Here is a 24781-nt window from a genome sequence, read left to right on the forward strand (position 1 = left end):
AAACCATATTTTCTTAATGTAGTTCTTATAATTCCCAAGTATCTACCTCCAAGTTTATTTCCTTTTTACCTCTAAAAAGTCCTATTTTATTTATAAACTTTATATTTTTCCCAGTGTCGTCTCGAATCCGAGTCGGAGGCTGAATCTGCTTTTGATTCTGAATCTGGTAGCTGGTGGCTGGTGGCTGGGAGTTGGCGTTGACACAAAACCTTGTTGAGTTTCGGAACGCGGGCCAACGAATACGAATGACAGCAGCAACAACGTTGGATGTCCCCGTTGTGTCTAAGTTTGGTATGCGTCATTTTTACAAGGAAATTCCTCAGACTTTGTGACTCCGAGTCTGGCCGGGCTTTTGGCTCTGACTTGTGACTGCGACTCCTTGGACCCTTGCCTTCGGGTTCGACTTGTCCTGCTGCTAATTTATGTAAACACGCTAAGTACAGTCCTAGCTGCGCACCTTCGATGGCCCCTCTCAATTAGAAGCCATTGAGAGCAGCGAGCCAGCGAGGACTCTGGGTTCGCTGAAATTTTAAATTGAAATCGCAAAAAAGAGCGCTCCTCGCTGCGCTCACAAATGCAAAATTCTCCGCAGGCTGGCATTCCAGCACTGGCCATTGTCTTCTCTTTGGGCGAAAAGGTGTTGATTTAATGAGGTTTGAGGAGCTCCGGTCCTTTAAGCAGAAGCCTGGACACAACCTGAGTGAATCTTCAGCCTTAAATCTAGAATCCCTGCGGTGATTGACATTCGAATGCCTCGAGAGGGGGTTTCTCATTTCTCTGTTTCATTTCCAGCTAATTAATTGGCTGCAAATGAGACACTCGCTCGCAGAACAGTCGAATTCGAGGCGAGTAAATCAGTGTTTTCCTCCACTTTTTCTCACTCAGTGAAACGATGTCGCTTCGAGGACATAATGGAACCATTCATTGCGCCTGTAAAAGCCTGTCGTCGTCGTCAGGCATATCCTGTTGCGTTCTTTCATGATTAATGGAACAGATTTTCCAGCTTCCTTCCGCCACTGCCACTTAACTTTTTCAAGTGTAATGCATTAATGTGCCGCAGACACACACCAGTCCTTTCCCTTATCCTTTTACCCCCCGCGCGGAGTCCTGGCGAAACCACAGCCAATGTCCCTGAAAGTGGCCCTCGACAGCCTCCACACACACACAGACAGTAGCCGCTTTTATATTTAAATTTTCTTTATTTTTTATTGAGTTTTTCTCGCTGTTTTTGTTGTTTTTTTTTTTCTCTTTTGTTTTGATTTGATTTAAAAATTACATTAATTACTAAAAATTAAAAGGGAAAGGGGAGTCGCTAGGCTTTGTTCTGTGATTTTTGTTTGTTTTGTTTTGTTTTTCTTCTGCCATTTTCTAGATTAAAACTAATTAATTAAATGCTAGCACATCTTCATGTTTTGTTTCTTATGTTTTTCGGGCTTTATAAATTTGATTTTGTGTTTATTGTTATTAAATAATTACACAGTCACACTCGCACACACACTCGCTGGCATTCATACGCACACTTGCACCCCGATTTGTGGTTGTTGTTAAACTATCAATTATTTCCTTTTAGCTGCTGTTGGTATAAATTAAACTAGAGTGAAACACACGCACTAATTACCGCTTAAACTAGATTTACGTTTAATCCATAATTACGCAGCGAATGTCGGCATTTCGCCTTTCGAATTGTGCCTTTTTCACCTGACATTTGATGTTCGATTCTTTCTTCTTCTGCGCGGGGAGTCCTACGATATATAATGTATTCTATATAAAATGCGGTCTATACAAAAATTTACAATTCAAGCAGGTAGATTCAACTGATTTTCTGTGGCGGAATAGGCGGAATTATATATATTGCACAATAAAAGAACGAAATGAACCTCCTCCTCCTCTTCTAGGTGCAAACAAAAAAAGAACAATAAAAACATTTAAAGAATCGGAAAGCATACATATTATTCTTTTTGCATTTTGAGATCGGATTTTACTGATTTTTCTGGGTTTCCTCGTTTCTACACAGAAGAACAAAAAACACGCGAAAGAGAAACTCTTTTAAGATCAACAGCTGATTTTCTTCTTTTTATTTTTACGATGTACTTTTACGCTTTTCATATATTTTGTTGTTGTTGCTCACTACATGTAGTTTATATATATATAGATAGATTTATACATAGTTAATTAGCTAAATTAAAAACAAAATTAAAGGACACGTTTCCATGTGATTTGAGGAATGTTTTCTGTTCTCGGTTTAAGTATTTTTTTCTTGTGTTTTTTTGTATCGTTTTGTTCTTAGCTAGACTACTGTTTTTTTTTTGTATTTAGAACGACTTTATTCACGCTGGTGTAATGGTATTTAGATTACGTTTAAAATGTACAAAATTTACGCTTAACTTGCCAGTTATCATGGATATTTTACAGGTTGCTATCATGGTTTGCTTGTTATATTGGCTAAGAAATTGTGTGCTGCACTGCCCCGCCCGCACCCAATGACGAGCTGCCGCCGGTGGCGAACTCCTGCTGCCGCTGCTGCTGGAGGAGATGCTGCGCCTGCGCTGCCCCCAGCGCCTGCTGCTCGAGCTGCAAATGCTGCTGCAGCCCCAGTTCCGGGCAGGAGTGATGATGGTGGTGGTGCTGCTGCTGCTGCTGCGGTGGCAGGGACTGGTGCTGCTGTTGCTCCCGCTCCCGCTCCAGATTCAGGTTCAGGTTCAGCTGGTGCTGCGTCCAGGCAGCCGCGGGCAGCTGGTTCGGATGCTGTTAGACCGCCGGCCAAACACTGGGGATTAGAGAGGGATTACAGGGTTAGTTTGGGATATATTTTATAAGGATTAAGGATGCAGTTTACAATAAAATTAATAAGCAAGTCATAAAATATAGCCACACTTACGTCACTAGTGATGGATTCGTCTCCGGCTGATACCAATACTGGGGCACATAGCCGCCCATCTGCGGCGGCGGGTTGTGGTGGTGCGTCTGCGGATGTAGCGCTGCCGCGGGATGAGGTGGCTGCGGCGTCATTTGTGGCGGCGGCTTGTGGTCGATCCAGTGCGGCTTCTGATCCCACGGCGCTTGCGTTGGCGGACTGAGACCCGTTGGTGGGAATTCTGTTGAAGAAAAAACAAAGCAAAAACCATAATGAAAAGATTACCTAAAATATAACCTCTCTTTAAGGCTACTTACCAGGTGATAGCTCGGACACGGGTGTACTCGATGGCGTTGGACTGTGTCCGGGAGGTAGATAATGTGAGGGTGAGCCGCTGTTCGAGCCACCGCCGTTATTACCGCCTGAAAAGTGAAATTAATATTTAGTTTATAGACCTATAAGGCGTCTGTAGTCAACCCAAAACTCACCACTGTGCATTTGATTGGGACTGTGCTGGCCGGGATTTGGTCCACCGCCGCCCAGAGGCATGCCGCTGTTGGTTCCCGGCCCCTGGGCCGCCTTCATCATCTTTTTGTACTTGGAGCGACGATTCTGGAACCAGATTTTCACCTGCAAGCACACAGATTAGCGTGTGAATTAGCATTGATTTTAGTTTTTTTTTTTGAAAACGGAGCGGGGTAATTCAAAGCGACAGAAGCCCGCTAACAGATGCATTTACGCCGCTGATACAGATACAGATACTAGGCAGCTTTTCAAACAGCCTTTCAGTTGAAATTAAGAGTGAGCGCTCGTGAAAAGCGGCTGGCAGGAAAATGGCTCTATAAACTATGGATTTTGGCAGCGTGTGACACATATTGGTGTCTCAATCGGGGCTGGCAAAGTGTTTTAGCCAAGAGATACTTTCGGTTTCCGTTCAGAACTAATTGTTCGCTGAGCTGTGAGCGGCGGTGAGTGGAGCACACTTCACTTTTGAGAGCTGACTCACCTCATTATTAATCGAAATGACCCGAAACTAGTCACAGAACCTGGCTAGTTGCTCTGTATCTCAACCTTTTCATTGCCGAACAACCCCAAAGATACGGGCTGTAACAGCGCGTATCTAATGCTGTCTATGCGCACTTTTCATCTGCAATCTTGCACCGTATCAAGCCAAACTGAAGCATATAGCTGGATGTATATATAAAGCTTTATAAACTTGTGCCGGGCCAGACTTGCTCAAGGTCGTTCTTCGCGGTTGGTTGGATTTTTGTAGCGCCGCTCGAGCGCTCGGCGAATTTCACTGACTTTGCTTGGGTCTTAGTTGCTGTTTTTTTTTTTTTTTTTTTTGCCCATAAAATCGGCTGTATTTTTTTTTTGTTGAGGAGATTCGGCTTTTATGTGCATTCCCCAGCGCCGAAACCATCGATTTCAATTAGCCGATAGCTACCGAGCTGAGCTAATAGCGCCCATTGTCGGATCATTGACATTGGGAGCCGTCGCCGGGCCACAGTAGCCGAAAATAGTAGAAACCGACGAGCGAATTTCCATTTCCATTTCATTTAAGTGCTCAATCAAGCGCGAATCGTTATGTCAGATATACTATAATATACATTTTTTCGGCTACTGAAAACTTGAATCAAGTCTGGCGGAAGGAAGGAAGCTTCCTTGGTAACTCTTTAGCTTTTATAAAGTACTACATATGCGATGTGTTACGCAAGGCAGGCCAAGCGCAAAATCTGCGCTCAATGATAAGACATTGTCGAGGTTCTTGTCTCAATATATAAATACGTAAATAGTTACGCTTTGGCAGCTTTTTATTTAAGAAACATTTGATGCAAAAGTGTGCTGGCTGAGCAAGTGTCAAAACTAATGGTCAGCAGCCTCTCAATTGTCAGCTTAGCAAAATAAAATAAGCGAAATATCAACTCAACAAGTTCCCCTCTAGAAAATATATAAAAAACCGCCTTGGTCGAGAGTAAAAGTGAAAAAAGAGACAGACTGTCAAGTGTCAATCAGCCTTATGCTGCTGTCCCCATGTTGTGCTGTCCCGTGTTGTGTCTCTGAATTTGTACCACTTTCGCATGGACAAATATGGCAAAAATACAGAAACACAAAGGAGAAACAAGAAATTAGCATGTCACTGTGTCGAAGCCTGTCTGCTCTGGCATTATCCTTTTAACCCACTTGGAGTCTAGAGCTCCCAGATGGCCAGCAGCAGCGGCAGTAACACTTGCTTGATCACTTCCGCAATATGTCACTTGCCATATAATTTATGCAGTCAGACGCAGAATTGATGACTGGCCAGGAGTCTGGATGGAGCTAGAGACGGAGGCAGATTACAGATGGGTTTTATGACGATGGCAGGCGCTTCTCCAGCTGACCGGGAGAGCTGAAGCTGAAGCTGAAGCTAGAGCTGCAGCTGGAGTTGGAGATGGAGATGCTTGCCTCTCGCTGTGGGCTTTCTAATTGCGAGCACTTGCCGTTGGAGCGATAAAACTTACTCGCCACAGGCACTGCCTCGGCCACAGAGAGCCGGCTCCTCTGGTAACTGGTTCCGCGGGGCATTGCCAAATGTGTCCCAAGCCTCGGGCGGCTTCCCCTACCCAAAGCCAGACCCAGAGCCAGACAGACTCTAATTCATTTGACAGTTGAGCATTTAAAACGTGGGAAAAGATAAGCCAATCGAACGGAGAACCGTAATAGCCACAGCTGGGCACTGGCTTCGTCCATCGATTGATTTGTGTGGGATCCCTGGCAGGGCAGCCTTGGGAGAGGCTATTTTCCGCGGAAAACACACTTCGCTTCGTAGGTATTTTCCCTGATAAATCATGGCGCAATTGGAGTCTCGCCCGCCCCACTGTTAAGTCATAAACCAGGAGGCACCTCCTTCGCCTGACCCTGCTACACCCGAAAAGCTTACAGCTTTATTAGCCAAGCGGCGGGCTGAGCTGAGTAAATACTGGAGACAGACACGGCTTGGACACGGATGCCTGGGCTTAATGACACCCACAACGCCCCCAAAGCGAACCACGAGATGATCTCCAGTGGGAGAGACTCCCCTCTGGGTTTTTACGAGGCTGAGGCACACTCTGTTCTAAGGAGCTGGTATATTTGTTTTCTTGATGGGAATTTGATAATATATATTTACACATGTCGTTTGGGAGTATCTAATTTACATTAGATCCCTAATTTAAATCAATTTCCCTAAAGACAAGTCGAAGATAAGACCCATTATTGTGCAGTGTATGCAAACTTCCTCCGCGGCGAAGGTTACCTTTGGCAAATGCATTTCCATTAAAAATACCAAAAAATGTTTATGGCTTTTTCCCAACCCAACGACTGGGGGCAACAACAAATGGCGAGGCCTGGAAATGGTCTCAGTTTTGTAGCTGCCACAAATTTATGGCTACCAGGCCGAGTTTTCCCCTCATTGTTCTCAGCTTGTTGCTTGTTATGTTCGCTGCTCCCGGCTGCCTGCTCCCTCCGTTTCCTCTGATCTTAAGCGGCTGCCTTGGTTTTCATTCATAAATTCCGTGCAACAAGATTTTAGCATTTTTGCAGCCACATTTTTGGTGCGAGAAATTTCAATTTGCTGGCCCCAAAAGCGGTTAACATGAAAAACACTTTTCGGGCGGCTTCTTTGCATTGCCTTTGAATTACGCGACATCCCTCGGGAGCATTGTCTTAGCCAGCCTGATTAATGGCTCGATCGAAGCGATTTGCAGGCGCCAAAAGCAGGCTCCTAACTCGATTAGGCCAAGATCTAAGCCATCACTTTCGTTTGATTTGATTTCCTACTCTTGGACAGTCTCTGCTGGCCACTAACTTTCCTCCTTTGAGCACGCGCCAGCGAACGACTTTAATCGCGCTGCAATCGCCAGCAAAACGCGTGCAAGCCGCGTTGCGCGAGCGCGCGGCAATTTTTAATTTATGCAAAAAAAAAAGTGAAGAAAAATCGTAAAAAAAAAAACACAAAGACCATAAAAATTTAAATAGACGATAGAGAGAGAGGCCAAGAGTCAGCGGAGGCAGAGGGACAGAGACGAGGGGGGCTAAAAATCTGAGCTGCTGCGCGAAATAAAATAAAATTTTGATTTATGATCTTGTCGCTGAAGTTGTTCGTCAACAGCCGCGCGACGGCAGGTAGCTAGGGTACACTGAGCGAAGTGGGGGCACTAAATATATTTATAAGAATATTTAAAAGTATCTAAACTTTAAAGGAAAATATATCTTATGACCGAGACCAATTTATATACGAAATTTATAATAAATTCCTATATAATATTTTTTAAATATTTTTTTTTATGTACAATTTACCCTGGCTCAAATCATTTTATAAGAAGACTTAAGACTTGTTCTATTATCCGTAAAAATGATTTTAAAAGGTTTATATAACACATTTTTTAGTACTCCCGGAACTGTGAAGACACTTTCTCAAAATCCCACCCTTTATTTCTCCCAGTGTCTGGCTGTGTGAAGCTGCTGTACAAGTTTGTTGGCGCAACAAGTGCTTTCGGCCAGTATAACTCACTCAGCGTCGGTCGGTCGATCGGTCAGTCAGTCATTCATAAAAGCAGCGGCCGCGTGGCACTTTTGATTTTGTTGCCGTTGCCGTTGTTGCTTTTCTGTATTTTTGGTAAGCCCATGTTCATGCCCGATCTTTATCTCTGAACAGTTAAAAAGCGAAAAAGTAAAAGCCAAACAAAAACGCATTTAATATATATGTAGATATATGGCTCGCTGTGGCCCAAAACGATTGCAAATTCGCGATTGTTGTGTGGGCTGTGATTGTTGCTGCAGCAGCTGTTGCGTGTGCTGAAAGGCAGTAGGATCCACCCCCAAAAGGCCAGAAGAAGCCTCAGTTTTCTTGCCAGCCAGCAGATCCTCCTTCCCACAGCAGCAGCAGCAGCAGCAGCAGCAGCTCGGCAACATCAGCATATTTCTTCTCCTCGCCCGACTCCATGCTCTTTTGACTGCCATGGTTGACGGATTACGCAACTTGCCGGCCGTAGCATTTTCATTTTATTATTGTTATTATAAACTCTTCGCATTGTTGTTGCTGTCGGCGTGGCGTTTTTGTTTTTTTTTTTTTCTCTCTTCTTTTTCATTGTGCTTGGAAAATTTGTACATTGCATGCGATTGTTTGTTGTTTATACGCTCCACGGCAACAGCAACAGCAACAGCAAAAAATTTGTTTATAATTTTGAATGCAACAGCAGCGGCAGCAGCAGCGCCGCGGGCAGGCAATGACTTCGAAACATATACAACAATGCCATGTCGTGGCAAAAAACACAGAAAAAAACGCTACAAAAAGTTTTCTTTCTGTTGTTTTCCGCGCAGCTCCCCCTCGGCCAGGGCCTGGAACTGCCCTAGAGTCAAGTGTCACGCACACTCCAAGCCGCATGGAGAGACTCGGTTCCATCCTCGGTCGCAGCCTCAGCAGCAGCTCATTAAAGCCAACGCCGCATTTCAAGTTCGCTGCCTAAGTCTTTCGTTCTTGTTAGCAACTCGCGCCAGAGCGAGACGGAGGACGCCCAGGAAAGGCCCAGCCAGAGAGAGAGAGAGAGAGAGCAGGCAGGAGACTTGCAAGCCAAAGTGATTTCCAAATAAAATCGTTGCGGGCTGTTTTGGGCAACGCCTTCCCGAAAACCCCAAAAACAAAAAATAAAACAAAAAAGCGAAAACAGTAGAAAGGAAAGCGGCAGCAGCAACAGAGTTTCAACAAAAAACGCTCCAAGGCTTCAAGGCCAACAACGCAACAACGCCTTGAATCCGCTCCCCAACTCCATCTGCAGCCAAAGCACCAGTCCCAGCTCCAGCTTCAGCTTCAGCTCCAGCTCCGGCTCCATCGCTGCTAGCAAATGAACGCAAGTTAACACCGACCGATCTGGCCGCCGATTCGGACCTGGGGTCCAGACCCCAGACCGGCTGGACGGGATGCCGCCAAACAGAAACACAAACAAATTGAAAGCAAATCGATGCTGAGATGCGGCTGGAGACCGTGCTGCAGCTTTGACCCCGTGGCTAACTTGTGAACTTGTGCCAGCAGCACGTGGACCTGCTACCGGGGAGCCAGAGCCCCAGTCTAGGATGCAAACAAATTAATTTCCTATTAATTTTCCACTCGTTTGGGGGTTTAGACATACACTGGGAAAATGTGACAAGAGAAAATGTGATTTGATCTCAAAGGAAAATTTATCTTTTTTGATCTAAGTCCACTTTGAGGTACCATTTCATAAAACACATTTATTTTTAAGCTTAGAAATACATTTAAAGTTTAGAAAAACATGAAATAGGTTTCGTTTTTTCCGCACAGTGTAAGTATCGGCTACATTTCAAAGTTCAGTGGGACTCATTGGGACTCAGTGGCCATTGGGATGCAAAGTATGCAGCCGAGTGACCATTTTTGGGTCACCGTCACCGTCCATCAGTTCCCCCGGGGGCCGCGCATGTCGTCCGCAGCTATGCCATTGATCTTTATCAATGGAGCCGGGACCGGGACCCGCCAGGGACATACATAGATAGAGTCGCCAGTTCGCCATGAATGAAGCTTGGAGCGATCGCGGCTAGATGCATTAATTTATGCATATGCAGGCAGTGTGCGTAAAAAGTGAGTGAAGAGTGGAGGACGAGGTGCTCTCCAGTTATGAGCTCCACTTTGCCGGCGGCAGCGGTGGAGAGAGACGCTGCTTAATAAACAATAAATATGCAATTAAGCAAGGCCAGACGATGGCCGCTGCCAAGTGCTGTTTATATAAGACACATATCTTCCCCCTTTGGAGATCGCTGATCGCGCAGCCCATCCTCGTTCTATAGCCACTCTAATAGCAATTAACTTGGACTGGACGGGACTGGGACTGGGACTGGGACTGGCACTGAAACGATGCCATCGGCGGCTGGCCGTTAATGAGAAACGCCGGAGCGACGAGTGAAACAATTTTACAGACGACGACCACGACGGCGATATGGTATATAAATAAAGATATCGATCTATTTTCTATATAGACATGGCTGCGATCCCCAACCGATGATTGCTCAATCGCCGGATGCTCATTTTACCAGCTTTCCTCGGCGCTAAAGAGAGCTTTCGAGTTGAACTTCAGCTTAAATATGATTTAATTATGTTGTTAACGGGGCAGAGTAGAGAACGGAGCCTGCAGTTGGAGCTGGAGATTCTGGCTAAGTTGGAGCAACAAGTGCAGCCGCATGCCAGCGGCCAAAGTTAGCCAGAGCCAAGGACAAATCGAGCATTATACTAACTCAATTAGTGCCTGCTTGGCCATTCGCTGGCCACTTTGCCATTTTGGGACCCGGCTTTCATGGAAGCAATTACCGAGGCCTGCTCTCTGGCTGGGAATCAGCTGGAATGACGCTCATCCGGCCGGATTCGGGTTGGGATTCCGATTCGGATTCGGACTTCTTAACGCGATCGGCCGGGCTGGCATTGTGCAACAAAGCTACTGCTGCTGCTGCTGCTGTACCGAGTTGTGTTGTCAATTCCGGAAACTGTTCCCATGTTTCGCAGCGAAACTATTGAAAAGCGAACAACGGGCGGACCGAAGCCAACTGATCGCTGAAAAAACGCCCCAAAGCAACGTTCAAAGTTGTTCTGACAGACTGGCATGCAATGCACTGAGAGAAACTGGGATTAAACTGGAAATCCTAAAGTCAAGAAGTCAAGAAAAATAGCTTTCAGACTATAATTTAAGTACTGTTCTGTATAATTTTTAAATTATATTTAAAATCATATTTATTTCTTTAAATATGCTTAATATACTCCCCTATTTTTCCCTCTGTGCCGTGGAATTGCGAATTGCCCGAGCGACTGCGAATGAGAATTTCTGTTGCTATTTTTTTGATTCACCTGCAAAGCCTTGAAATTTTGTAATTCTAATTCGCCGCTGAAACACTGACTCAGTTCAGCTTTTGTAATCCATCAGCCGGGGCAAAAATTATGATGAAAAAAAATAAATCAGCAGCAGCAGCAGCAACGTCGCAGTAGCAGCAGCAACAACGTCGCAGCGCAACTGACGTACAAAAATTGTTCAACAATAAATCGGCGGCAGCATTTGATCAGCAATTGTCAAGGTGAGATTCTAAGCAGATACAAAGGTAGAAGCCAGCAACAACAATGCCGAGTATTAGCGACTCATGACGACGAGCAAGTGCAGTTTCCCCCAGGGGGCGGTAGCGGAGGGGCGTGTTCGAAAATACGAGTATTGCTTTTTTTAAGCCAGTCTCTCCCCGCTCACTTAGTCAACTTTCTGAAGCCAAGTTTTTGCCCTACACTCCGCGGCAGGAACTTAGTCATGTCTAGATTAATTTTTTTTTTTGGCTGTGCAGCTGGTGACGCTCTTAGATAGTTGTGTCATTAATTCTACAAGACACAAGACAGCTGTTTAGAGTTTAGTGAGTTTAACTAACTACCCAGAGGGGGAAACCCCTTGCGGCTTGTTTAATATTAATGCGATTCCTCTGAAAGAAATATAAATATATTCGCAGCAACAATAGGCGTTTATAGCTAAGTGGGGGAGTCCCTCCTGGCGAGAGCTTGGGAAAGGAAACTTACTTCTAATGTGGGTGCACTTTCAATTACCATCGAGACTTCCATTCCCATCAAGCTCAATTAGATGGCCCAATTATAATGATCGTTGACCAAGCCGAAAGGCTGGTCCCCAACTGCAGCTGGAAGGAAGGCATTTTCCGCACGGATTCAGATTCAGTTTCAGAAAAATTAAACGAGGAGGTGACCCCTCTCTCTCTCTCGCTGTGGTCAGATCGACCAGATAATAAACAAAATAAAACTGAGCGAGGGGAGAGAAGAAAAACGTTAACAAAAAAGTGTGGCGGTTAATTGTGCAATTTATATAAGCGCATTCTTTTCACGGCGTTTGTTTTTGTTCGGTTTTTGTTCGGGGCTAGTAATTTAAATATTATGGTATTTGTTTCTCTTCCCCTGTCTCCCTGTCTCTCTGCTTTTTTTTTTGAGTCGGCAAAATGAAATCATGGTCAACTGACTATTATTTGTCGCTTACACACAGTTTTCAGTGTTCAGTTAGTTTTCCTATGCATTTTCACAGCGGCAAGATCATGATAGCGACTGAAAAACAACAAAAGAGTGGCGGAGGAAAAAAGAGCCCAGTCGGAGTTAACCAAGCGTTAAAAGTTCATTGTTAGTCGCTGGGGGGGAAACCCGCCAAGGAAAATCCAAGTTCCCATCTCCAGTCTCTGGCAGCTCTTGGAAATCCCGCTTTAATTGGTGTCAGAGTACCGAGCACAGGACATTCGAGTCCTGCTAATTGGCATCGCATTTACAAGGCCAAAAACAAGTGCAACGCAACCCTTGTTCGATATCTATAGAATTTGAGAGCCAATTATAACATGAGACCTTAAGGGAGAGCCACCCTCTGGACAGCCTAGGAAGGGCATGGAGGTCTCCTGGCAAACCAGTTGCAGCCACCGCATCATCTTGGCAATAAAATAATAATTATTATAATCTCGACGGAGAAATCTTGGCCAACCATGGGGCATCCTTGGCAGCGACTCTCTTGCCTTGTTTACCTTTCCGCCGTGTGTCAACAAATGAGACCGTAATTAACCCCACTCAGCCCCCCACGTTTCGTTGGTCAATACCGTGCGAGATATATACCCGCACTCGTGCCTAGCTATGCGCAATAGTCGTAAAATTTTATTTATTTGAATACTCTCACCTGGCTAATAACTGGCCTGCCGGCCTGCCTGCTAACCCCGTTCCTCGTGCCTTGCCCGGGCATTTTGTAATTTCCTCCGAGCGTTGCGTACGATTTTGATCGACAAAAAATACACTCTTGACGGATGGGGCAGCAACTGGAGCCGAGTCGAGGTGGAAGCCAGTTTTCGAGCGTTTTGAAAGCGCTGCCAATATTGTGAATGAAATGCGAAACTCGCTTTCAGCACAGGGACCTCCAGCTGGGTGGAAAAGAGAATGCTGATGGTCTCAGCCTGAGCACATGCTAATGGCCACAGGAGGCTGTAAACGGTGCCCAGGGATTGGAAATGGTCTTTTTCCAGCTTCAACTTGAGCTTTCCTTTCTTTTTGACTCTTTGGTTGTATTTTATTTATATGCAATTGTAAAATACTCTAGAAGTTACATTTAAGAACTACATAACATTATCTGTACCAAAGAACCTCCTATCCTTAAGAGTAGATTCTTTCACTGACCATCTCTAAGCTCAAGTTTTTGGCACGCTTTGTGGGTCAATTTGTGACTTGAATCGGATCTGAGATCTCTACCTGTTACGGGGAATTATGTCAACTGCAATCGAGATTGCACAAGCGGCACGTAAACACTCGAGTGTGTGTGTTGAGCTTCTCCTCATCCGCCTCATCTCCACATGAGTCCGTAGCCGTAGAGCTCTTGAATGGCGTTAGATTGAGCTCTTCTCCGCCCGAATGCAAATGCGGTCAGCGCAGAATCAGAGAAAAGGGGGGGAAAAGGGAGAATCCCAGCTGGAGAAGATCTCTGGTGAGAAATTGAGGAACGAGCCCGCTGCTGCTAATGTTCCGCGAGCGAGACTCGGCTCTCAGGCCATGCATCATTGTTAATGGCAACTTGTTTGTTGTCGTCGCTGAGCTCTTACACAGAGAGAAAAAATATAGTAAGTCAATGAAATATAATTTGAAGAGGAAATCATTAAAGGACTTGACACTTTTCCTATGATTTTGTGACTTTAAAGATGTGAAAAATATTATATTTTTAAATATATAATATTTCAGTTCACAGTTTTTTTCTCTGTGTAGTGTGGCTGGTACTAGCACTAGTGCTGGTGCTGTTGTAGTACCAGCATCACCACTGATCAAACTTAATTCAAAGTTCCTGTTGCGCGAATTTCGACATAGGGAGGGAGGTACCAGCAAGGAAGCTGTTGCTGCGGCACTTGATGTTGCTGCTGCTGCGGCTGCTGCTGCGACTGTTGCTGCAATATGCGTGTGCGTTCAAGACGTGAGCCTGGCTTGGTTACATTTACATTGTATTATGTGTATTATGTGCCATAATTTAATTGACATTGCTCGCGTAAATCAGGCAATCACTGATATACGATGTGTTGTGGCTGCTTGTAGTTGCTGCTGCTGCTGCTGCTGCGGTCAGCTTCGCACCAGCAACAGCAGCAGCATAAACGAACGTGAGCCGAGCGAGCATTTAAATGCGGTCAGCCAGTTTTTCATTTTTTCTCGCTTAGTCGCCGCTTAGTAGTTGATACTAACTAGACACTTGTATTATTTAAATCAAGTTGTGCTAGTTTTTTTCTTTAATACAATAAAAAACGCGCTGCGTGTGTGTGCGTTTGTGTGTGTGTAGTATTTGATGTGGAAATTAATTTTAATTCGGTTACAAGTATTTACTGGCTGAGGCTGGCCTGCTAAAAATTCCAGCGAAGTATCATTTTGGGTTTCTCTGCGGAGTCCATGACCTTTGGAGCAGTACCAGGCCAGAGTCGGAGCCTGGGCCACGTTTCACGTTAGGGGTGGAGCAGCTAAGCAGACTTATCTCCGCTGAGGAGCTCTGGAACCCTGGCCACAAAGCGAAGGTGTGCACCGTGGGCGATGCGTCTGCGTTTGCGTCTGCTGCTGCTGATGCTGATGCTGCTGCGTCGTCGTCATCCGACCAAGTCTGCATCTGTGTCTGCCAAGAACAACAACAATAACAGCAGCAGCAGCAGCCCAAAAACACACTGGCACACACACTAGCGAACGGGCGGACTCATAAAACAGGCGTTGTTGACTTTTGAAGACAGGCCAGGGCAGAGTGGCACAGCCACAGTGAAATATTGGTAGAACCAGCAGAAATTCAAGGAAATTTATAAATTTAAAAACCAAAATAATATTAACAAAATCACTTTAAAGTCAGCAGAATTTTTAAACAAAATATGGAAAATATTAATCTGAAAAATAAATTAGAGTCTCAAGAAATTAATTTATTTAATTTAAAGAGTATTAAGAAACACCTCTTTGATTTAATTATATAAAAAACCATCGAATTCCCTTACTACCAACATTTTTCTCCCAGCTTAAAGGCCAGTTTCTGCGATCTTTTGCTCCCACAAGCGCCGTTTTGGCAGTTCGTCTGCCAAATCCTTTGTCTTCAGCCAGCGTGGCCTCCTACAAAATATTTCGTGGCTTTTGTGGCCGCCCTTTCCTCGGAGTGCGGAGGAACCAGATCAAAATGTGCCGATATGAGCTCATAAACACGCAGTTTAAAAGTATTTTTATTATTTTATTTCAAGTTTGCCTTTGCTTTTTTGCCTTTTTTCGGGGTATAAAGATCGGCGCAGCCTGTTGAAAGGGGACTGTACATACACGTAAGTCGCTTAAAGTCGCTCTCGCTTTTTTTCCTTATTTTTTGGGGTATTGAAAACTTTCGGCAATCCAGTTTAACGTTCTATGTAATTATTCAATTAGTCGGCTGGCAAGATAGGGAGAAACAGTAGCCGGGATTTGCTCTAATTGAAACTTAATTATTCTCCGAATAAGCGGCTATAGCTTAGGTATATACGAGTCTCGGCTCGGACTCCAGCTCGAGCTCATTAACAGTCACCGGATGCACTTTCAAATCAACCGAACAGCAAGTGGCCGAGTGAAAGATGCAACTGGCAAACGAGTTTTTGCCGCTGAAGAAGAAGCAGCGGCTAAAAAATCATAATAAAATTACCATAATTATAAAAAAAAAAAGTACAAAAGTAAAAAAGTTGTAAAACAGCCAGAGCAGTATGTGCCACAGCAATATTTCCATACTATAACTATATACTACGTGCAGGCGCGGAGAGCTGGGATCGCAACGGAACAGATCGGCTCGGATCGGCAGGTGTTAGAACGTGTCTCCCGAGAGCCGGACAAGTTGCTGTCAAGACTCGAAGACCGAATTGTATAACACACGCCCCACAAAAAACAACACACACACACCGAAGGCCATTAAGTTGGCAAGAGTCTTTGGCTTGGTCTTGTCTTGGCCGCTAGGTGTTGGCTTTGTGCAACGCATAAATCTTAGGGCCCTAGCACCACAATGGTTTGTTTGCACGTCGCAAACATTGGCGTGTTCGGGGTACACCAAACTTGGACTAGGAGTTGACTTGGACTTGGACCTGGGACTAGCCCCTGGCCAGCAGGAGCTCCTGCTCCTGGCCAAATCAATAAAAAACTTCCGTTGCTCAAAACGACGAGGGCGGTTTTAATTAACACGCGGCCAAAGTTTCCTGCCCTCTGCGGAAAGCGAAAGCGGCCCAGGCTTACAGTTGCAGTGTTGTCCATGAAACAATGTTAATATATTGAAAAAGAAAACAGTAGGGAAATAGCGGGAAACATTTAATAAAACAAGAAACTTTCATAAGACATGTACAAGTTAGCTTTAATTCTTAAGTGTTTGTCTGAATTTCTTGGCATATTTTCAAGTTAATAAATCGATAAACAAATGTGTAATTTTATATTACACTCATTAACCCCTAATATATATTCCCATAAATTGAAACAGACACTAAAGTATAACTTGGGCTTTATATGCTAATTGACAGTAACTCAAATGGTTATTAAATAAAAGTAAACCAAGCCTCTGTTAAAATGCAAAACGGTTGGTAATAAAATCTGCATAAAAAGTGGTTCATTTCTAAAATAATAAAAAACAAGAAAGGAAGCTAACTTCGGCACGCCGAAGTTTGTATACCCTTGCAGATTGGTTTTGATGTTCATATTAAAGATATAAATGTTGAAAATACTCACAAAACAGAGTTTCATTACAGTTTACCTATACTTATTATGTTTACAGTTTGACAGTTACAGTTTTACATTCCCAGCTTTACATATTTTATACAATTACCGATCGCTTCTATGGCAGCTATATGATATATTTGTCCGATTTTTATGAAATTTATACCAAAATTCTAGAACAATAAAAAAAGCCTATATCTCAGAGTAGATAAAAATACGTTGAAAAACAACGAAGCTATAATTTTTTTCCTATTAATTTCCCAAACGTTCCTATGGCAGCTATATCATATAGTCGTCCGATTTTCATAAAATTTTTACCAAAATTTAGAAATAATATAAAATGGCCATATCTAAAAAATGGTGCAAAAATATTGAAAAACAACAATGTTATAATTTTTTTTCTAAAAATTTATCGAACATTTGTATGGCAGCTATATGATATAGTCGTCCGATCCGGCCCGTTCCGACATATATAGCAGTGAGAGTATATAGAAGACTATATGCAAAGTTTCATTCAGATAGCTTTAAAACTGAGGGACTAGTTTGCGTAGAAACGGACAGGTGGACAGACGGACAGACGGACAGACGGACAGACGGACAGACGGACAGACGGACAGACGGACATGGCTAGATCGACTCGGCTGTTGATGCTGATCAAGAATATATATACTTTATAGGGTCGGAAACGTCTCCTTCACAGCGTTGCAAACTTCTGACTGAAATTATAATACCCTGCAAGGGTATAATAAAATTCAAGGAAAATAGTAACTATAAAAGCCGCAAGCTTGACATATTTCTTAGCCAAAAAATAAGGACAAAAAGGCAGCACTGTTGCAGAGTCTTTCAAGTTGGTAGCACCCTCAAAGGGCAGTCATAAATTCGGGCTCTTTGGCCAAACGGTTTAACCCCTTAAAGCCGGCGGCGTCGGAGTACAGAGATAGACCAAATTGATTGTGTCGCTTGAGGGGCGCCGAGGGCGTGGCTATTTGCTTAGTTGCCTCGATTGACAGCTGCCAGCAGACTTTGGGAAATCAGGGTCTCTCTCCGCTGCTGCTCCTCCCTGGGCTTTTTTTTCGGGTGACTAACAATGGCCTGGCTCAGCAGGAGAATTTATTACACAGCCGCCGTGTGGCACGCCCGTTCTAGACTCAAGCCTCGACTCCTCCGCTGATATTCAAATACGAAAACGAATACGAGCACGATACTGGTACTCGTACTCGTATCTTGATAAACAACGTACCACCCACGCCACCAATACAGCGGCCTTTGGTGCAGGGTCTTCAACTTGTTTTACTAGTTTTCCTCACAAACTCACATATATAGAGGGGTCTCCGAGCTCTCCGTATTGTGTGCTTCTTGGTCCCTCTTTGCCTGTCTGGTGGTTGTCTCTCTGCGTTTTCTCTGGGCAAGCACATGAACTTTCGTGGCACACTAATTCAATTAGGAAGCCCACGCCCACTATCAATAAATTCTCGCCAGCACGAGACCAGCTACAGCTCTCCGGCTTTATGTTCCGGATCATCATCTGGAAAAGGCACTAACTGGAGCAGCAGCAGTCTAGAAACTAGAAGTACTCGATGCTGGGTATGACGCGAGTACTTGCCCCTCGTCGGGTGGGTGTTGCCTGTGACAATGGCAACCACCTCCTCCCTTTCGTGGGCAGCAGCGCGTGCAAAAAAAAGCGAAAAAAAAACCAAACACACAGCGAAAAATAGCAACTGAAAAACTTTTCACGAAATTGACATTGACACACGTGGAACGACGAACAACAACCACACACAAAAAGAACATTACAATATTGCACATACGCCCCAGTGGCGTGTGTGGTTGTGTCTGTCAAGTGAGAGGGTCACAGGCGTAGGAGGTCGCTATTGTTACGTCGTCGTTGTGGCTGTTGTCGTTGTCTCAGCGGCCGTTGTCTTTGCTCGTTTGTCAGTCAACATTAGAGACATGTCAACAATTCAATTTGCAAAATGCCAACTAACCGCGGGCGCAGCCCAGGAGAAGGACCAAAGGATCCTCTCGAGGGGTTAAAGTAGCCCAGGGAATCCTTTTCGGATTCCATTAATATATCTTTAGAAGGAGAAATTGTATTAATGTCGGTTAGATCTTTTCCATTTAGAATACTGCCTTAAAAATATATATATTCACTGCTTAAAATATTAAAAAATAAACAAACTCTTATAGCTTTAATAAATCAAGTTTAGACCCTTTTAAGCCCCAAGAATAAACCCAAAGTATATCCAAATAAATAATATAAATGCTCCCTTTGAACTCACCTGCGTCTGCGTGAGGCCCAGACTCGCCGCCAGCTCGGCCCGCTCGGGCAGGGCCAGGTATTGGGTGCGCTGGAAGCGGCGGTTCAACTGCTGCAGCTGCAGCGAGCTGTAGATGGTGCGGGGCTTGCGCATCTTCTTGCCCTTGCCGTTGACGCGGAGGCCGGAGTCCTCGCACTTGTCCGAGATTGAAAAGTCTGAAAGGAAGAGTCAACAGCAGCGGTGAGTCTCTGTAAATGGCAGGAACTGCTCTGCAGCACTGATGAATTTATAATCAGCTATGAAATTATGGCCGGCAGAACGCTTAACCCTTTTTTGCTTGCCTGGCTCCGAGTATGCATATTTATGAGCGAATTCCCGCCGCGGACCGCGCTGGAATGCATGAAACTGTTACATTTATGGACCTGGAGTTAATTGCAGCCGCATCGCTTAGAAATCGGGGGCAGCCGCAGAGCAGCGATATAGCCGATATATCGATTCGTTAAGTAACTTGTAAATGTCAGCGAATTAGTGTTAATTGTCGGAGCGAAAGTTCAAAGCACTCCACACCAACGGTCTCATAAAACTACGATATGATATGATGTGGCGATGATGATGATCATCGGCCCAAGTTCAATGGGCGACCGTTGACGCTGCTAATTGTTCGAAAACGAACTATTATTAAATGCCAAATATGGCCACAGGTGGAGGAGCCAACACTCCGTGTCCGTATCTCAATCTGTATCTGTATCTGTCGCTGTGTATTTTTTCTTTTTTTTTTTTTTTTTTGCGCCCAAACAGGGACAGCACGTGCTGCACTCGCTTAATGACAAAATGGCAAGTCGCGGCATTAGTCAGCCGGACACCCGCTCCCTGGAGTACCTCCTGACCATTTCGGCCATCGCCACACACACACAACAATCCATCCATCAGGCGGTGCAATTAATTACGGCAAACGAAAGCCTAATTACACTGCAATTATCGTTACAAACAACAACTGGCAACCGGCAAGAATTATCCGGGGATTTCTTTCTCGCCGAAGACCATTGCTGGCCCCTTCTAACGATTAACGATCAGCTGTTCTCCTGGATGATTTCAAGTGCAAGTGCATCAAGGTCAGTTGGGCCCACGTTGCGTATGAGCGACGAAAGTTAAAGATAGCAATTGAGGCTGCTGTGGCTGTGACTGTAGCTATGGCGTTGGCGTTTTTTGTTTGTTTTTTTTTTGTTCACAGCCAGCGACAATGGCTAAAAAATGAATTGCTTTTCACTCACTGCGAAAAAACCTGAAAACTGCTCAACCAAAACGCATCGAAATAGCAACAAAATTGTTCAACAAAATACGAGAGGCAGTCGCTGCTACAACAAAATTGTCACAGTCAAGCGCGCAATTATGCCAGAGACTGGGAAAAAAAATTACCAAAAAAAAAAAAAGATACAACACACAAAAAGAGTACAAAAACAAAAAGGAAAGACATAAAAAATAAATAAAATGGGAAAATTGCAAGTACGTGGATATGAAACAAAAAGATTGCACAGTTCTCCCACAGAAAACACAGAGTAAGTTGGATGGGCTTTACGGAAAGGGATAAGATTATGATAGATATATTAAAGAAAAGGGAAAATAAATATATGGAAGCTTAGTTCTGAGCTTAGTTTATCCTATAAAATAATATTCTTCATTGCAAACTTATCTTACAAGTGGATTTTATAACCGATGCGAGTCTAAACATTGAAATTGACATTTGATGAAAGTGAAAGACACCTCCAGACACAGTGTGCTCGTACTTGGCTGCAGGTGAAGCCTAATTGAGACAAGACCGAGAGGAGACTCGAAGTCAACGAGCAAACAACAAACCCGCAGAAGACGACAACAATGGCACTCGAGGAGCGAGCGAGCGCTGAGCTCTCGAGCTCAAGTGTCGCCAAAAAACATACTCGTAGATGAGGAAGTGGACCCTGGTCAGGGAGATCTTCAAGAGAGGTGCTTCCCCGGCTACAGAGACTACGGATTACTTACCATCCTTGGGCGGACTGGCGCAGGGCGGGGCATAGCTGCCCAGGTGATAGCCGGAGTAGGAGTTCTGGTGCATGGGCGGGAACGGATAGCCGAGGGCGCTGCGCGGACTCGGGAAGCCAGAGTCCTGGCCGCCCTGCGGCCCAAAGTGCTGGTAGGTGCTCCGGATGCCGCCGTACCTAGAAAATGCAAGGGAAATAATCAATATGTGTGGCAGTAAAAATAGAGGGAACCCTGAATGAATCGTGTGCCCGGTTCGGGGACACGAGTTCTCCTAGCTCCTTGCGTGTTTTGTCTACACTTTTCACTATTAAATTCAACGGAAGGAATACACAAAAAAATGGTCCCAAAATGTGTTTCATGTTTAATGCAAAAAGCGACGAAACGGAAACTTTTTCTCTCACAACAAAAAATTAGGCGCTGAGGCAGGAAAACTTTTGCCACGACTTCATTTACCCAGAAACCAGCCACAGAAACAGAACCCAAAGCCTAACTGGATGCGGCTTAATACATCAAAGGAAAATCAATACAAATGTCAGAGTTTAGTTTCAGTTTCGACTGTAGTCCTGGTAAATATTTTGTTAACACTTTGCCGGCGAAACAGTTGAGCAAGTTCCCATGCATTATGTTCGCTCCTGCCGGCCCGGCCAACTGCATGAAATATTCAATGCTCTCTCTGCCTGTGTCGCCCTCTTGGCCCGAACACGGAAACGGAAGCCCAGAGTCGTCAGGTGAAATGCAGCAGAAACCGCAATGGACAGCCAACGGACAGCGGGCAAGGGGTATGCATCGTATGATATATAGCAGATATGGCAATATGGCTGTCATTCCGTGGCCTGAGACTCTGACTCTGGGACCAAGACTGAAGCCCGGGACTCAGACAGAGACAACTCCCGAGGGCTGGGCCTGGCGCAGCCAAGCATTCCAAGCTCAAGGGCCCAACACGCACAAATGACAGAGAGAGATACGTGAGTAGAACGGGGAAAACCGCAAGAGCCGGGAATGCAATGAAATATGTATAATGAAAAATCGAATCGTGCGTCGGGAAAAACAATTTGCGGCTGCAAACAGTTGGCAGAGTCAACGGTAAATAGGACCGCCGTACCCGAACTCGGAACTTGAAAGCCGAATACGAACTCGAACCCCCGGCAAATGTCCGGAGACAGAGGCTTTATTTAGCACACGCGGACCGGCAGCAAACTATACTTAATTGAATTTATTTTTGGCTTCCGTTTGGCGAGCGCAGCGGAGGTACCACCAGCATGAACTGCCCAGCCGGAAAATGCAGCTGAAGTGATTTTCTTAATCAAAAATAATAATAATAAAGCGAGAGGCCCCAGGCGCGGGTTCGATCCCCAAAACTGTCGTAGAATCAAGCTTTCAATGGGCTTTAATTAATGCGAGGCGACTAAGGGGAAATTGTGAAGGCATCAGCAGATATTAATATTATATTCTGTATAGAATATATATTTTAGGGGAAAGAATTTGACTTTATATTCAGCAATTAATATATATTTTTGAGTTTTAAAATATATACTGAAGAACTTTAGCTGAAACTTAAGGAGTGTTTGATAAATATAATCTGATTTATTTAAGAATACAAACAGAACTATTCAATTTTCCATGGTTTGAAAAGAATATTTTTAGAACACACAAAGTTTATAATATTTTTCTAAAAGAGTTTAATATGACATTATAAATGCCATTACATATTATTTTAATTTAAAAATAATTCACAACATCTACACGTTTCTATTTTACTATTAAATACTTTGTTTATAAGCAACTTTGAGACCTATTTAATTTCTTTTAATTATTTTAAAGTAAAGACGTTTTCAAAATTTTTTAAATTCGATTATTTAATAAATCAATTTTTCAATATTTTATATTTTCTCTTTTAATGTGAAACATATAGTAACATTTAAAATATTATTAAAAAATTAATTCACCTTCCTCACTAAAAAGGTTTTCCTAAATTTTCTGCTAACACTATCTATAAATTGTTTGTAATTGACAAATATCTGTGACAAGATCCACATAAAGCGATCCGTATTACATTGTTAAAGGGAACGCCCTGGCTAGGAACTCCTGTGAATAACTCCACGGGAGTGGCAAATAAGCCACAAATTAGATTGAGTTTCGGATAACTCTGAGGCTGGCAAAATAAAATTGAAGTCTGCGCGGGAGTAGCTGGTTTCCTAGACCACTTTCCAAGATATTTTCCTGGTTGTTTCGGGCAGACTACGGGATCCCCTGATCTCGACACTCACCCGGCGGCGGCATGCTGCTGCAGCTCCACGAAAGCGGACTTGCCGGGCAGGTTGACGCCCGGCGTGACGCTGGCCGCCGTATTGCCGCCGTCCATGTACTTGGGCGTGTGCGGGGCATCGGGGGCGTCCATGCCGGACTGCGGTGTGCTGGGAGGCCCCTCGTAGGGGCTCCCGAGGTCCGTAAAGTTGAGCGTGTTGGCGCCTATCGAGGCCACTTTATCAAGAATTTTGAAGGCCGTTTGGGGGGATGCGCGCAGAGAGGAATTCAAGGACTTAAGGGTATATGATCCGCCTTAAAACTTGTGTCTGATGGCTGATGTTAAACTATAGTGTTTTATATTTTATATAGCTGAGTTGAGCACGTAAATCCTTGCTCAGCCTGGCGCGGGTCACTTTTATCGGCACTTGGGGGCACTCAACACTCTTGCAAACGCTTTCTCTGCATTGCAAATATTTGGTGAAACACGTATTTCCTTCGAACTGAATCGAATCAGATCAAAATCAAATGAAATCAAATCGAGTCGGATCGAATCACTGGCGAGGCTCGCGACGGATTTGACAGAGCGGTGCTGCGCGGAAACGACGACGGAATTCGGTTGGCAGCGGAAACGACAGCAACGGCAACGACGACGACGACGACGACGACTGCCCACGAACAAAGTGCGTATACGACTAGGTGAGGTTTTCGCTTCGCGGTTGCGCGAGACTGCCGCAGCCGCTGCCTCGGCGCTCAGTGTTGCTTTGCGGCTTTGCCGCTCTGTGGCCGTACTGTGCAAGCGGGATGGCTGCCGCCTGCTGAGCCTGCATCAGAGCGGCTCAACCCTAGCTCAGCGCGACTACTACAAGCCACTCTCCCTTCCCGGGACCAATCAGGGGGCTCGAAACTGGTTTTTCCAGTGGCTGAGTGTGCGTGCGGTTGGTGTTGAGACCGTACCAATACCATAAATCCCATCCGCAGGGGGGCTCTCGCTCTAGCTCACTCCTGCCTCTAGCCTGAAGTCTCTGTTTTTCTTTTTTTTGGTCTAGGTCTAGGGCGGCGGGCGGGGCGTGGCCTGGGATTTTCGGGGGACTCACAGCATTTTGTATGCAAATATCAGGAGAGTGTGAGGGAGCGGAAGAAGGGGTACTGCCCCTGGAAAGTGCAAATATTTTGACGTTTTAAATAATGTTGATTAAATGCAAAGGTCTCAATTATTAAATTGATTGTTGAACCTGTAATTTTTGGCTTCTTTCGGTTCCGCCGTCTCTGTTTATGTTATTTTTAGCTCAATCGAACGAGGCACGACGCCCCAACGAGAGCGGTAATCAACGGGTTAGTTAGGCTAATGATTTGTTTACGTTTTAGCTGGTCAGATTTATTTATAAGGCTTAAATTAGACTATTTATAATTACAACTTGGCTTGATATACAAGTTTAGTAAGTTTTTTTTACTTTTTACAGAGGCTTTAACTTTAAATTTCGAACACTTTGAGAGACTTTAAGGCTCCTTTTCGGGTATAGTACTAGTGGCGCCACCTAGTGTCCGCATTTGGCAGCAGCTAAACCAGTCTAACGGGCCAACCTGCTCACCTGTCAAGCCACACACACACTCTCTAGCTCACTCTCGCCAGAACCCTGCCCCCTGCTGAGCGAGGCTTGGCCACGCCCA

At 44.6% G+C, this 24781-nt stretch overlaps 1 protein-coding gene across 3 annotated transcripts; it reads right to left on the reverse strand.

Moving 5' to 3' along the window:
- Nucleotides 1-2060: 2060 nt before the first annotated feature.
- Nucleotides 2061-23634, reverse strand: Dll (homeotic protein distal-less). Of its 3 annotated transcripts, none has more exons than XM_017163475.2 (7): nt 23134-23634; nt 20867-21042; nt 18872-19065; nt 3343-3484; nt 3172-3276; nt 2879-3095; nt 2061-2767 (listed from the first exon to the last, which is right to left on the reverse strand). In XM_017163475.2, exons 1-7 carry the CDS (start codon nt 23262-23264, stop codon nt 2749-2751), a joined length of 984 nt encoding a protein of 327 aa, XP_017018964.1. In that variant the 5' UTR covers nt 23265-23634; the 3' UTR covers nt 2061-2748. The 3 variants fall into 3 exon arrangements, with proteins under 3 accessions (XP_017018964.1, XP_070140415.1, XP_070140416.1); XM_070284314.1 differs by lacking the exon at nt 23134-23634 and adding an exon at nt 21320-21440; XM_070284315.1 differs by lacking the exons at nt 18872-19065; nt 23134-23634 and having other exon boundaries at nt 20867-21041.
- Nucleotides 23635-24781: the final 1147 nt, after the last annotated feature.

The sequence above is a fragment of the Drosophila kikkawai genome, chromosome 2R (genome assembly GCF_030179895.1).
Source record: "Drosophila kikkawai strain 14028-0561.14 chromosome 2R, DkikHiC1v2, whole genome shotgun sequence".
NCBI lineage: Eukaryota > Metazoa > Arthropoda > Insecta > Diptera > Drosophilidae > Drosophila > Drosophila kikkawai.